This window comes from Antrostomus carolinensis, unplaced genomic scaffold, assembly GCF_000700745.2.
Source record: "Antrostomus carolinensis isolate BGI_N321 unplaced genomic scaffold, ASM70074v2 scaffold24856, whole genome shotgun sequence".
Lineage (NCBI taxonomy): Eukaryota > Metazoa > Chordata > Aves > Caprimulgiformes > Caprimulgidae > Antrostomus > Antrostomus carolinensis.
In genome coordinates, this window is record NW_010320138.1 from 17827 (window position 1) to 32834 (window position 15008).

General features: G+C 41.8%; 1 protein-coding gene across 1 annotated transcript in view; it reads right to left on the bottom strand.

The window, feature by feature from the left end:
- The window catches only part of SFI1 (SFI1 centrin binding protein), a 26964-nt gene that overhangs the window by 2075 nt on the left and 9881 nt on the right, over positions 1–15008 (bottom strand). Inside the window, exons 10-27 of the mRNA XM_010169522.1 lie at positions 14577–14647; positions 13389–13481; positions 12917–13014; positions 10375–10456; positions 9277–9455; positions 8958–9033; positions 8069–8164; positions 7902–7978; positions 7147–7249; positions 6549–6645; positions 5720–5880; positions 5220–5294; positions 4857–4931; positions 4322–4498; positions 3328–3569; positions 2240–2335; positions 990–1251; positions 142–286 (exon numbers count right to left, since the gene is read on the bottom strand). Coding sequence (XP_010167824.1) covers positions 142–286; positions 990–1251; positions 2240–2335; positions 3328–3569; positions 4322–4498; positions 4857–4931; positions 5220–5294; positions 5720–5880; positions 6549–6645; positions 7147–7249; positions 7902–7978; positions 8069–8164; positions 8958–9033; positions 9277–9455; positions 10375–10456; positions 12917–13014; positions 13389–13481; positions 14577–14647 — 2205 coding nt within the window. The remainder of the gene's footprint in view (positions 1–141; positions 287–989; positions 1252–2239; positions 2336–3327; positions 3570–4321; positions 4499–4856; positions 4932–5219; positions 5295–5719; positions 5881–6548; positions 6646–7146; positions 7250–7901; positions 7979–8068; positions 8165–8957; positions 9034–9276; positions 9456–10374; positions 10457–12916; positions 13015–13388; positions 13482–14576; positions 14648–15008) is intronic.

The following is a 15008-nucleotide window of genomic DNA, read 5'->3' on the forward strand; positions in this document are numbered from 1 at the left end:
TTGAAAGAGAATAACTGATATTCTTCACCTCCTAATGCAGGCAAACAAGACTGCCTCGACACCCTTATGTTTTGTGGAGCTGAACTGCAGTCTTGCATATATTGGACACACAGCTGCCATGGTTTAGATCTGAGGACCTACCTGCTGTTTGGTGACTCCATTTTCCCACCAAGTCTTCAGGTGACAGCAAATGTGACTGCAAGTTTGGTCGTAACTTCTCCACAGAGTCCTGTTGAGAGTCTTGGGAATGGGCTCCTTTGTGACCACTCACGGGCTGACCTCCTCTCTACAAGGTCAGAACGATACTTACTGTTTTTTTCCCTCAAAGGGTTCTCTTGAACAAGCCCTACACGCAGGATGCACCTGACCTACTAAGCCCTACTTCTCAGACACCTCCTGTAGTTGCTGAGCCCCCCTCATAAAATACCACAGAAACAGCAGAGCTTAAGAAACAGGCTCTTTCATTTCTAGCACAGAAATATTTGATCAAGATTAACACCTCCCATTCTGTGTGGAACAGAGAAGTTCAAAATGCAAGCACCTACTTGCAGGTGAAGTGAATTTCAATTTTTGAGACTCTCAGACATAGACAACAACTGCTACTAAACCAAGTTACTCTTAAGTCCCTGTAATCTGGTTGTCAAACTGTAACTGCTCTGAACTCTCTGAAGGAACAGCACTCCCAAGTCAATTGCTAGGAAAAGCATTCTGCTAGGAAGGACACAAGACCAGGAAAAAAGGTCATGAATTACAGTACAACACACATGTGGATTGGTCAGCTAGTGAAATACTGCTTCACACTGGTAGTAATCAGTTCTTGAGCATTCAGAGCCAGTTAATTTGGTCAGCTTTTAAGATGACAGCTAGAAGAAAAGAACAGCTCAACAACCAGACAGGCAGTCCAGAGGAGCCACAGGAAAAACCAGCAATAAGCAGCATGTATGCTGACAGGTAAGTGCACTAGTTTTTTTCTTCATCAATACACTCACCATTTCTGCTCCAGCTTTCATTTGGGGCATGAAAGATGAAGGAGACCATAGCTCTGGCCTCTGAACAGCACGGTGCACATCATGTGTCCAGGGCGCTACAGACTGGAGAGCAGCATGTATGAGGGATGGACAGGGATGAGGGGTATTGCCCATTTGAGACAGACATTTACAGGTACTTTCTTCCATGTGAGGTGTTTGCACTAAGTTCCCAGTCTGCATAGAACATTTGTTCACAGATGTTTGTTGAAAGGGTGCTTCTGATCTGTAAAGGAAGAAGGATGAGGTTACAACATTGCAACCTGTTGGTCAGTTAAGGTTTCCATTTCTCCTACCTGCCCTGCTCCAAATTCTCCACATTAATCCAGGATGAAACAATTTCTTTAGAACTGTGAATTCAACCGATTAACAAAATCCTGCCTCATTTTGGTTTGGGGACAAGAGAAAAAGAGGAGCAGAAGCAGCAATCTCGGATGGGTTTTCACTGGAAATTGGTAAATGTTTCCCTTCTCTAAAGCTAATTATAGAACAGTTTAGCAAAAAAAGTTCAGTCTAAATATCTGCTTAAAGTAATTTCAGGGTCTATAGCAAGAGCAGTTTCAGCTCCCTAACTTTCAGGGCTAAGAAGTAACACCATAACTACAACAAAGACAGAACATTCAAGACAGTGAAGCCACTGCTTAGTTGAAAAATTTCAGCAGCATAGATCTTCTGGGGAAAGTAAAAATAAAGTCATTCCCGATAGAGCAGCGAAGTTTATTCAGCCAAAACAGAAATATTCAGTTCTGGTTCTGAATTACCAGAATCATTAACAATTCCCCAGTAGATAAGTTAAATCCAGACCCAAACCTACTGTGGAGCAAGTATGACCTATGAGCCAAAAAGCATCCTACACAACTCAAACTTCCAAGTTTATGTGACAATGACAGAAAAGGAAACTTCAGTTGTTAACCAAGCCCATTAATTTTTGAAATAAGTGATATGCCTTATCTTTCGCTCAAAATCTCTTATTAACAAAACAAAGGCCTTGATCGCTATTTAAATAGCTTGAAAGTTTGATTTTTCTTGTCTGCTTCATATAAGAAACCTGAAGTTTTTAAGGTCACCATGGCCTTTTGATAGTATAGAGCAATGCACAGTCCCGTAACTACTGACTGTTCTGTATTATGAAGATACGAGGATTTCAGGGGATAAGCACAGCATAAGGCCCACTGTAAGTCACCCTGTTTTTCTTTTAAAAACTGATTTTCTACCTAGTAAAATGAGGTGCCAGCAGGTCCTTGCTTTCTAGAGATTCCAGAAGGAAGTCAGGCCTCTGTGGTGGTAACCCTGCTTGTCGAATAGCATTTCTGAAAAAGAACAAACAGAAAAAATAAAGCCTCAGATTCACGACTATTTTAAATTGGCATAAGCTGGCATTGCAGCTATAGAAGCAGTCCTACTCCATCACTCATCCCTGCTCTGCAGCATTCCCCTTGCATGCAATAATAATTTTTAAAGATTAAATTTCAACCTGTATTAATGTTGCAATCTGGTTCACTGTATGAATGATTGTGCCAAGACGAGGAGTGGTGAAAGGGACAGAAGTGAACAAGGCAGAACTACTTCTTTTGGCAGCACATACTAGCTTAAAGAAATGTGAAACTATCACCTTATTTTCCTGTAAGGCTCCTGTTCTGGACTGAGAAGATTCATGGAAGATTATTCCTTGCAATTGCCCCATGATCAGTAAGAATTTTTTAAGGAATAACTTCCCCAGGGGAAAGGAAGGGGCAAGAACAAAGTTCAGTTTTTACACAGCCAGAATCTTAGTTATATCATTTCATCAGATAGTACACATGATCTCAGTGAAAAAAAGAAGAGCTTCAGTGACAGCTCTAGGTCACTCAGGCAAGATGAGCTCTCATGATGGTAAAATCACTACGTACATCTTTCAAATGTTTCTGTGTAACTGTCCCTATGACAAATGACCAACGCTCCATGAACTCATAGTTGCATATTGAGAAATGCATAGTGGAGAGTACATAGCTGAGCTGATTCTACCTGTCACTGATACGTAAGTATAAAGTCACAAACTCTTTCATTATTGATGGGCTGATGTATGCATTATGCAGCAGCTCTTGTATACCTCTGCAATGCCAGCCATGTGATGCAGGGTCAGAGAAAGAGTTAGGGAAACTGCCTGGAAATAACAGTCACCAGTGTGAAAACTTAGAAATGCAAAAATGAGAAACACAGATAGACCACTTATATGCAGAAAGAGACAGACAGACTGCAGATAGAGATGCAAAACTACAGAGATGCCAGAGAAACACAGGAGGGACTAGAACGTTACACTCACAGACCACTGAGAATTGAGTCCCCATCACCAAGATGAAATGGCAGACGACCGCATTTTGAAGGCCATGGCTCTTCCTTGGCTGAATGTCCTCTTGTGTCAAGGCTAACATCAGGCTTTTTAAATGTCACTTGCTTCTTCAGAGGTGGCAGAAAAGAACAAGGCTTATTTAATTTCTTGGAAAGAGCCTTCTGTTTCCACAGCATGGCACAACGATACACTGACTGGTGAAGGTTGTAGGCTGCCTGCCAACACAAAGAATAGTAGAGCATTGGATGGCTGAGAGTGGGAAGCAACACCACGCCACCCAGGGAGAAAGAACACCACAGAAAGGAACTGAGATTTCTGATGACCTCACAGCCATACCAGCTCTCTAAGCTAAATTAGCAGGTCCACTGTGGTAACATTTGGGTAAGGACAATTAACTGGGTACTTCTGCAATGAGGCAGGCTGCACATTAGCAAATGGAACAACTAGTGTCTTGAAAACTTGGAAAAGAGCTGGGAAAGCTGCCCAGGAGTAGGAAGAGAGCAGTCAATACAGGCATCCCTATCTTCCTTTCCACACACAGGGCTGGGCTGATACTCAAAGGCAGAAGTGACAAGAGCCCATATTTGAAGGTATAAGTGGTGTTAAAGCTAAGACAGGATTAGATGCAGCCTTTAATGCTTCATTCTAGCGCAGAATTTAGAGAACAGACCCTAGCCACATGCAAAGGTTTCATCCAGCAATATCGTCTACAGTAGGAATTGGCCAGTTTTGAAATAGCTTAATTAAGAAAGGTTGTCAATTAGCAACACAAGTCTGAAGTGCTCTTAGTCTCAGCTGAATGAAAGGACAGGGTGTTTTGCTTTGAACCACAGGCAAAATGCATGTCAGATCCAAACAAGAGCCGAGACGTGGGGCTCCAAGACACATACATACACATAAACACACACAGAGTAGATCAGAGCACACCAGTCCTGGATGTATCTGAGCAATCACTCGTCTCTTTCACCTTCAGCTGGTGCTGGGCTTGGAGCTGTCCCTGCAACTGTTTCATGCCAGTGGAGTATCTCAAAACTGGGGTTACACCTTCTCTCAGAGAAGTAGTGTGGGAAAGTCCTGTGGCTTTTTCAATGCAATATTTCTCCCGCTGTTGCCTCTTCACAAGTTGGAGCCAAGCACCAAATACCTACAAAGTGAACAACAGATCACTGAGTGATACAAAAACAGGTTCCAGGCCAGGGACTCCCCCTGCAGACAGGAACACTTTCCCTTCCACTGGACAGCAACAGCAGGATACTACCACAAGGACAAAAGGACAGGGATTTAAGTCAGCTGAGGCTGGATGGGAAAAAACATGTGCAAATTTTTTAATCGGATAAGAGGATTTAGGGACAGTTTTCCAGCATTCTAAAATAACATATAGCACCCCAAAGATGAAAGGAAACAGAAATTCAATGTGCACTCTGCTGACTGCAATCAAATCTGCATATGACCTGCACATCTGCAAATTCACTTGTCTGCCCCTGACCCACACACAGCCTTACCTTTCTCTGCAAGGAGAGGGACCAGTGCCACAAAGCTTGCACCGTCTTCCGCTTTTGCCATTGCTGCTGCAACAGCTATCAGGGAAAAAAAAAATGCACAGCAACCAGGTTAGGAGTTTACATATCCCACACCAGAAATGCTAGCCAGAGCATCAACCAAACAGGAAGCGCTGGTGGGGCCACAGCAGAATAACCTACTCAGTTCCCCTAGTATGTGGCAAGGTGTCTCTTGTGCTAGTGGAACCAAAAATCCAGAGTGTTTAAATAAATTTTTGTGGTCCTCATGTGTAAATGGAATTAAAGGAGAAGAAGGGATAAGGATCAGCAAGGAGCTAGATACCTACCCAGTGAACAATTCCTTACCCGTGTCTTCCAGCAAGAGAAGGAAGCAGAGCAAAGTCTATGAGTCATTAGCTGATCTCCCTGTCTCTGTAGTAGCTGTAAGGCAACCAAAACAGTGAGTCACTTGCAGACAAACCCCACTTATCTGAGCCACATGATACTAGAGCAGAACAGATACCAAATAGCCTTCATCACCTCCCCTCTGTTCCATTGAGGCCACCCTCAATATCTAAGTGCCCTATGGTGCAACCGCATTTGCAAATATCTATGAGCCCAGCAAGGATTTCATTAACAGTAAATGATCCCCCACATGGCAAGCCCAGCTTGTCATCTCTTGCTGAAGTCTATCAAAGCTTCTTCAGGCAAGACACAGGCATGTTCATTCCTCCTCAATGCACAAGGCTGTCACCCTCATCCTCAGACAGGACTACCATTCCCTTCACCAGGAAAGGTGCCTGCTCTCCACACCCACAACTTCCCATCCTGGGTCACTGGCTGGGGAGGGTGCTGATCCTTCTCACCATTTTCCCAAGGCACCACTGATGATATTTCTTCCATTTCACCAGGTACTTCTGGAGAAGATGCTGCTGGTGGTGCTGTACTGCCCTGTGCTCCTGAGCCCTCAGCATCAGAGACTCCCTAGTTAATTTCTTCCAGTGAAGAAACAGGGTCTGTAAATGCACTGTTCAGAAAAGATAAATTAACTAATGTACCAAAGGGAAACTATTAATCTTGGAGAGTATCAAGTGATCAGACTCTCCTCCAGCCTGTTTTAGCAACACTGGACATTGACAATATTCAGCACTAGGAAAACATGAAACACTTCAGGTGACAGACAGTAAGGCGTGAATGACAAGTCTGTCCTGCTGCCATTGGCATTCTTTATAATCTTTAGGCAATTATTTGCCCTCTTTGTGCTTCAGAGTCCTCACGTCAAGAATGTGGCTGGTACCACAAAAATGCTTGCAGAGTTTGAGGGCCTTTCTGTATTAACTACCAGAGAAAGATAAAAGGAATAATTGATAAGACTACTTGCACTGCCCCCAAAAGAGAGATGTCTGAGCTTCTCAAAATTAGTAATGGGAAATTTCTTTGAGGAAGGGTTACCATCCCTTATATAGACAAGGAACCAACAGAGAAGCAAAAGTCACAAAGAAGCCTTCAACAGATTATTGGAGTCCCAAGTAATTTCCCATTGTATGGGGACATCTTCTGTAGGCTTAACAGACCATCCAGTCATTTCATCTGTACAGACGACACAAAAGACTGCCCTACTAAGCCATGTCTTTCTAAGGGTCATAATACACAGATAACTAAGTCTTTTGAGAGTTTAGTATCTCGATAGCTCACCTATATCCAAATGTTTTCTGGCCTCCATCACGGCAGTCATCTTCTGCTGACGGTAACACATTTGCAGTGAGGCAGTGTATCTCCACTGCAGCAACACCTAAAGATATAATGCAAACAAGAGACAGGATACAGACTGACACTGCAATGTTCTTTGGAAGGGGAAACAATGCACTCCACACTGCTGGCACCATAATAATTTCCAGCTCATTTTTCCACATAAGGCTCAGCAAGATAGTGTAAGTTTCCTACAAATTAAATACAGCAGTGTTTTAGAGGGTCCCCCTGAAAATTTTCAGAGCATTCTTCTTTTCTGTCCCTCCATCTGCCCACCCCAGGTAATACTACTATGCTGTATCATACTACTGGTTTTCCTTTCCTTCTAGGAAATGGGGAGAAAGAAAGGAAGAGGAAAAACCATGAGCTCATTCAGAGACAAGTTTCAGAGATGTGTGTAAAAAGAAGATGGGATTCCCATTTGTCAGACCTTTCTCAGTAGTGGCCCTTACATTAAGGTTTTGGTTCTTTTAACTACATTACCTGACCCCTGTCTGAACTAGCATCTGTACTTAGACCTTGGTATCTGCTGTACAGACCCTACCTTTGACAGTATTGCTCTCCTGTAGTGCTCATCTGCCCGAGTAGTTGCTTTAGCTTCACTTATAAGAGCAAGGGCATTTTCTCTCCATGTACACAGCAGTTGTCTGAAGGCCAAATATATAAAAAATTTAAAAACAAACAAAAACCATTAAGAATTACTCTCACTTGTTCAGCTGGTACCTTCCCACTCACAAGGGAACCAAAACCAGCTGCCTCTATAAACTCAAGTCTTGCAAATCAATTTCTGCCCCTTCAGGTGTCTGCTGAAAGGAAGGCAGTGCAAAAGCAGAACACACCTTTAAATCTAGCATCTTAAGCTGAGTCAGTCAGGCTCTGCAAGTGACTTAAGTTGTATAGCATAAAAACAAATGAGGTAGTTAAAACTACAGCAACTACAACCAATACAAAGTGGTATTATCTTTAACAGCTCTCCTCACTATAATGCAAGACAGCCTCTAAATCTTCCAGGCTGCTTTAATATCATAGCAGTCAGAATCCATGCACTGCAGGGAATGATATAGTTTGTTCTCTGGTGTTTCTCATGGGACTAAACACAGATAAAAAAAAAAGTTAAAGAAAACAGATGGGCACCAGGAAGAAGTTTACAACTTTTAGCTAAATGACCTGCATAGAAAGAGCAATGCACAGCAGAGTCAATTCCCAGCACTGAACATTCAAAAATTCAGAAAGGTGGCAGTGAAAGACAATGATGTGACTGCAGGGCAGTCAGTTCTCTCTCGCACTGCCCAAGCTTACCGCAGCAGCAGTCTAGTGTGCTGTTTCTCCTTTTCAGCTACTTGGTATAGAATGCGCTCTACATTATGTTGGTAACTCTGCAAGGCAGCAAGAGTTAAAATTTCCCCCACTGAAACACTTAAGCACACACAGACAAGTCCCACAAAGAAAAGCACATTCCCTCCTACCTTCCAGGCTGCCAAGGTCTTGCCCAGTAATGTGTGCTGATAGTGCATGTCTGCTTGCATCAACTTCCTCCATTTCTCATGCTGATGTCCCACATACTGTAAGAAGGGAGGTGGTGGAAAAAAAAAAAAAAAGAAAAAAAATATATATACACATGATGGAGGGAAAACAGGCAATGGTAGAGAGCAGAGGAAACAGGACCATTCTCAGTCTCTAGAGAAACATCAATCCTTTATCTTGCTGTAACAAGTTCTCACTCAAACTGGTGCTGCACTCTGCTATTCCTCCAAAAGGCCTAGTTGAGGGGTTTTTTTCCTGCCCTTTTTAGGAATCCTCTGAAGACTGATACAATTCACTCAAATTAACAGTTCTGGACCAACAGACTAGCATCAACTCTAAAATTCCTCACAGATTCTCGAGATCTGCTGCAAGGCACGTTCGGTACATCACATCACGGTAAGCAAGAGGCCCAGCATAAAAGTGAAATGCCATCTAACAGGGCCTGCTATGACCTGTACACAACTACAGAACGTATGCCATGGCCTTGCTGCCAACTTCTAACTTCGGTAAAGCCTGAGAAGGACATAAATGGCACTGGCAAGGGGCAATTTCATCACACCAATTCTGGTTACGCTCTCTAAATCTCCTAAGCTGTAGTCCCATTCTCACTACACCCAGACAACTGAACAAGAAGCCAAAGAACTTCCCCTTCTCCCTACACAATTCCTGTTCTGTCCACACTGAATTGGTTTTATCCAGCTGGGAAGGGGAGGAGAGCTTAGGAACAACTAGTGTTTAAAATAAACAATTTAATTTCTAGCCATATGGGTACAAGCAATCTGAACATAACAAAAAGGATTCAAACTCTTCCCTATCTGTTAACTCTCTTACCTTCCTCCACTTGTTCCAAGACTGCTGCAAACACTTTGAATAGTGAAATCTTAAAGCTTGCATCTCCTTGAACCTCCTATAGGAAAAATAATTTAATTATTTCTCCTACAATGCAATCCATGTTACTGAATCCCTCTAGCACAAGCAGGAGTCCACACTTGCTGTGTTCAGTATGTCATTTACTGAGTGAAAGACAAATCAGCAGATTCTAAAGCAGATTCTAAGGAGTCAGAGTCATTGTTAATTAAATGCTGCTTTGTCAAAAGTATGCCACCACAGGGCCAATCCAAATAATTCTCCCTTTTAAAAAACTTCTTACTCAGTTTTTCTCTCCTGAGTATTTTGCTTCCACAGACAGAAAGCCTTTAGCAGCAGCAGGTTACTGTAGTGATCTCTTGCATGAACCAAGCCCTCTCGCTCCTCCAAACGTGCAGCTGTTCTTCTATGCCAGAAGCACCAGAAAGAACGCAACAGTTGCCTTTCAAAATGAAGTACAGCCTATAATGGAAAGAAGGTGTCAATGAATTCATGACATAGGCCAGTTACAAACAACAGAAGACAATTCCTTAAAGGTGACATGCACAGAACTGTCCAATGTTCAATTTCCTCTTCTCACAGTGAACATGAACAGTAACGGTCACTTGTCATCAAAGTCCCTTTGCTGCCAGCTTATGCAAATGTTCTACAGGTACCTATATGCATGTGCATGGAGAAACTGTTACCAGAAAGCAGCAGACCAAAGAGAGGAAAAATACAAGCTGATAAGCAGCATGTGAAAGACTCCCAAGAACTGATAAGTTCCAGAAACCAGTCCTGTTGAATTCATAAGAACTGATAATCTCAGAACACCAGGAGTCAGCCATATCTGCACAAGGCCACCCACACAAGCTACACCTACAAGCTGTGTAACTTAGATCACACAAAAGGCGGCAGTGGCTGCTATATATAAAGACTATAGGATTACATATACATCCTAGGAAATGAGAGACCCCCCGCAAGTGACTTTCTGGTCACATACCTAGAAGCAACTAGTTTGTCAGTACAATCTTGCACTTCTTAAATAGCCTGAGGTTGGCTCTTACTATCATTGTTCCAACCAAGTAATTATGAAACAGTGTGTGTGAGAGAGAGAGAGCACACACACATTCACTGGGTGAGAGAATAAGTGAATGAATTGTGTGAATAGTTATCCTCTAATAATAACAGTTTGATTCTATTATTAATAAACAGCTTAACTTTAAAAAGGTGATTACTAAATGTCAGTTGTAATCCGTTTCCCCTGACTTGATCCTCCACCAGGGAAAAGGGAGTTTACAATACCCAAGTCCATCTCATGCTAACTGATGTTCACACACAGTGACTAAGAAATCATTCCTTCTACTTCCTAAGCAAGGCCAGGGAAAAGATTTACATTTACCCTTTTATCTCCCATTCGGTATTCTTGCTGCTTGCACACCTTCAGCAACCACGTGTCAAATACCTGTCTCATCAACACTCTCCTTCAAGCAAGAAAGGAGAATGTCAGCCAGCACAGGAGAGAATTCCTTCAGAAAAAGAGATAGATTTTATGAACAACAAAGACCAATCCATCTACAACGTAAACAGTTACTGGAGTTTTCAAATCATGGAAGCCTCCTCAGGCAGCTATACATCCTCATTATTTGCTGGGCTAAAAAAAACCAGACAATTTGACCCCTGAAATCTTACCCAGAATACATGAGAAAAGATTAATGAATTTTCGGAAGTTATGAGAACTCCCTGCTCTCATTCAGATAATTCAAAAGATTATTCTGAATTCTGACCAATGAATTTTATTTATAAACACACACAAATAAAAAAATTATATAACCTTTTATGTCTTCTCCACTGTAAATATAGTCTACTCCCTCCTTCCTTGGAAATATTTTGAAAATCCTACTTTACTTTTTTATGTTAAAAAAACCCCAACAAAACAAAACCAAAACCAACATTGCAACAGGACCTGAAAAAAGTTATAACAACAAATAAAAAGTTATAATAACAAATATTAAAGAGCAGCTTGGTCTGATCTCAACACCGAAGGGATTCTACCAAAGCCTTCTTTTATGAACAAGGTCAGGTTAGTCACCCTCATTATCAAAGCTTCCTTCTCTCTAGATGAAGATAATACTTACTTGTCTGCCTCCTCCCCAGGGATGCACAAGAATCATTATCAAATAGTATCCCAAAAATGCAATTAATACATATTTGTGACTGAGAACTATACATCTCTCTCACCGAACAAACGTATGGTAGAAGTGTCTTAGTCCAGAAGTCTGAGCTATACCCAGTCCAAACTACATCAGTTATTTCCAGAACTCAGTCATGCAAGTGTTTTAATCAGATCGTCAGCAAGTCTCTAGTCTTAAGAAGCCTAAAAGATATTTTGGCTTCTCACCAGGTAATTTTTGGTAGGTAGCTGTTACAGCTCATTACAAGTTTAGAGGTTAGTAAACAACATGAGCTAAGTCTTTCTGGAGAGTACTGGTAGGTGCCAGCCACAGCCTTTGATCTGTAGACAGTCACAAACCTCAACTGATGGCTCTTCTGGAGTCTCTCCTGGGTCTTATCACCAGACACAGCAGTCAGGGCACTGATTTGTGAAAAAGTACATCTGTGCATCAGAGAGCAACAGGGAAGCTGAGTTCTGGCAAGCTGCCATAAAAGTTTTACTTAGGTCTGGTTGGAAAGCAGCCCCAGACCTCTGAACATGGAACACACTTCTCGAAATTTGTTCTTTTGCGTTCAGGAAATAGGACTTCATTTATACACTTTCTAAAGAGAATACAAAAAGATTCCTGACTCAGAGTCAAGGTATGGCTACAGAACCAATGAGAGCCCTTGAACCATCTGTTCAGCCCTTCCCTGGTTGAGGGAAGGGATGAACAGATGAGGCATAAGTTACACTGCAGCAGTTGCAGGCTGCAACTCATCTTCCTAAGCTTAACCTCCCGAGTCTTCGAACCTTTTCTCTTTCCTTGGCCCCAGAGGGTAAGCTAATGCACCACAGCTGCATTCTCACACCAGTCAGAAAAACTAATTGCCTGCAGAAATGCAGCCACCCTCATTACTCGGCCTGGCCTCCAAACCTACTTGTGACTCTTACAAAAAGCAAGCCCATATCCAAGGCAAAACTAACTTTCTGCAGCTTGTTTTTCAACTGTGAAGCCAGGCTTCTGGCAACAGAAAGGTACAAATCTAGCCTTTTCCAAGGAAAGCAAACTTTTTTTTGTCAGTCTTCTAATACAGAAAATGTGAAATAGGTTTTAACAGCTTCATAAATCATAACTCTACCTGGAGTGTCAGCATGGAATCCATGGGTAAGAATACAAGCCCAGGCAAGGCCTTTAAGGATCTCAAAAAAGGCAAATACATTTTTTTTTTTCCTTTCAATCAAATGGAGGAAAAATAGAATCAATAGGCAGAGGAAATGTAAGAATGAAATATATACCCTTTCAACTTCGTTGTGTACTCCCCACCAAACTCCACAGGTCAAATTTAAAAGCCTACTGGCTGTTTTGTTAATGTTGACTTATTCCTAGGATTAAATAAATTTAGCTTCTACAAAAAGCCCTACCTTCACTCTCAGAGTACCTCTAGCAGCAAAGGTAGCACACGAGCCACCAACTCCCCCTGCTCCTCCCCAAAGTAGAGCAGCAGCAAGCGTTTTCAGTTTTGTCTGTGCTCATACTGCAATCTACTGCTCTTACCAGTAAAATGTCCAGCTCTAAAACCTAAAGTCTCAGAGCTCGGCTTAATCAATCTCCCTCTCACATTTCACAGAGAAGCAGGAGATGCAAATTGTCCATTCCTCATAGAAAATGTAAAAGCAATTGGCATCAGGATGCTCATGCCCCCAAAGGTATTACCAGATTTTAAGAGAATCGATGGCCCACAAATCCCACATCTGTACAAACTTCTGTTAACATTTCTCTACATACCTGTAACGGGCATGAGCCACTGATGTTAAGGCCTGCTGCTGTTCTTCCTCTTTCTCTTCCAAACGGGACTTCCAACGGTTCCAGAACTTCTGCAGCACCTGAAACAAAATAAGAGACATGAAAAAACACAGATACTGAGGGAGGGGAAGAACGCAAAGGAAGAAATCATTAAACATCCTACTGAAACTGCACACTGCAAAGGTCGCCTCCTGCACTGTTTCATGCACCAAACTTGTTTTATAACCTGCTAAAAATTTTTCTGGTAAAAGAAAAGTCAGTCATAAACACAGGAAAAGAGAAAACTGAACTAACATACCTAAGACTGACAGCTGACTTACACAGGAGATTTTATGTGGCTATTAGCATTTAGGAACAAAGCCACTGATTTAATAAAACAGTATTTTGTAGGTGAAAGTGGAAGCCAATAGGACAGCTCAAAAAAAACTAAGAACAAAAAAAAAGTCAAACTCACTGTAACTTGATGCTGACGGTATGACAGATTTTTTCTCATTTGCTGAAGACGAGTGTTCATGACATTCTGCCAAAGACCCTTAAACCCAAGTTTCTGTAACAACAAGAAATGTACACAACTTTCACATCATCCAAATCAGCAAGCACTGAGAAGTTTAGAACTGGCTGCTCCTTACAGACAATCCATGTTTGATGCTACTCTGTGCAATACCTAAGACTCATGAACTTGTCAAAGCCATGCATCAGTTTCCTCTCACAAATTGTCACTTCTTCAGCTAAACTAAAAATCCCTTCCACCCTCCCAGGGTTTTATCGCAAGACATCTAACTCCTTATTCAGCTATGAACACCACTACCCAAGTCCTTTCCCAATCTATCTCCTCCGTCAGTTCCAGACTCATAACTTGCTCCTTATCAAAAGATCCACTTCACTTTTAGGTCTCATTTGCACAAAGTCCTTTGGTCTACAATCCCACAATACCTGATGAAGGGATGAACATGGTAAATAGCATTATGAAAGCATCCTGCCTCAAAGTGCTCTTATAGTCACTCATGTTTTCAATCTACGATCCAAGCAGATTTACTGCCATTCTTTTGATGACTGCACTGATCCATACTTTAAAATTATTCAGTTCCCAAAAACATGGAGGCTTGCTTGTGTCCACCTTTGAGAGAGACTTTTTTCTAAAAAAAACCCAAAACCAAACACCTACCTGCATATGCAATAAGCTATCTTTGGACTCACATGAAAAGAAGCTTGTATGCATTACTACAGAGGGGAAAAAATAATTCTTGTAGCAAAACAGTGTAAACAGACAAACATTTGGGGTGAGAAGGAAAAAAAAAAAGAGAAAAAAAAAGAAACCAGGGAAAATGCAATCTTGTGGTGAAATGGCCAGGGAGCATGGTAGCCCAATACCATCAAGATTAACCTACTACTTCACCAGTTTCCCAATTGGAAGAATAACTATTTTGGAGAGCAGCACAGTTTACCTCTTTGGATTCAACTAACAGATTCCAAAACAGTTGGAATTTAGAAACCTGGTGCTCAATCCAAACACATCATGGCAGAAAATGGTGCATCCCCCACTTAACACCCACGCACCCCTGTATTAAAGGCACACTGCCAGTCACAAGTATTTGAATTCTCTCCACAGCCTCTTCCACCTGACACACAGTGGTGCCCTTACCAATAGATGATGCTTATAGTGTTTTTCAGCCAGCTCGCACTGTCGAGTCTCTTCCACTCGCAGTACAACATCTGTCACTGAGTTAAAGTATATTTTACACAAAAGCACCCACTCTGACATATGCACAACCTTCTCCACAGAGGGGCACTAGATCTCCATCTACATTTGCCTCAATATTTGAATTTCCAGCACTGTTACCTGTGCAAGTTTTGGTTATAGTCAAGTTTTTAGATTTTGCTGGCTTACCACGATACGTTTCTGATTCACTGCTAAGTAAGGAATTCCTCCCCAGCCTTAAATTATCTTCTGCAGGGTCTTAATTGTCAACAGGCTAACATACTGTAATTGCAACAGTTGTATTAATTGTTACTATGGCCTTACATACATTTTTTCTAATGATAACAGGTTTGTTGTTCACCCACGCTACTGCAC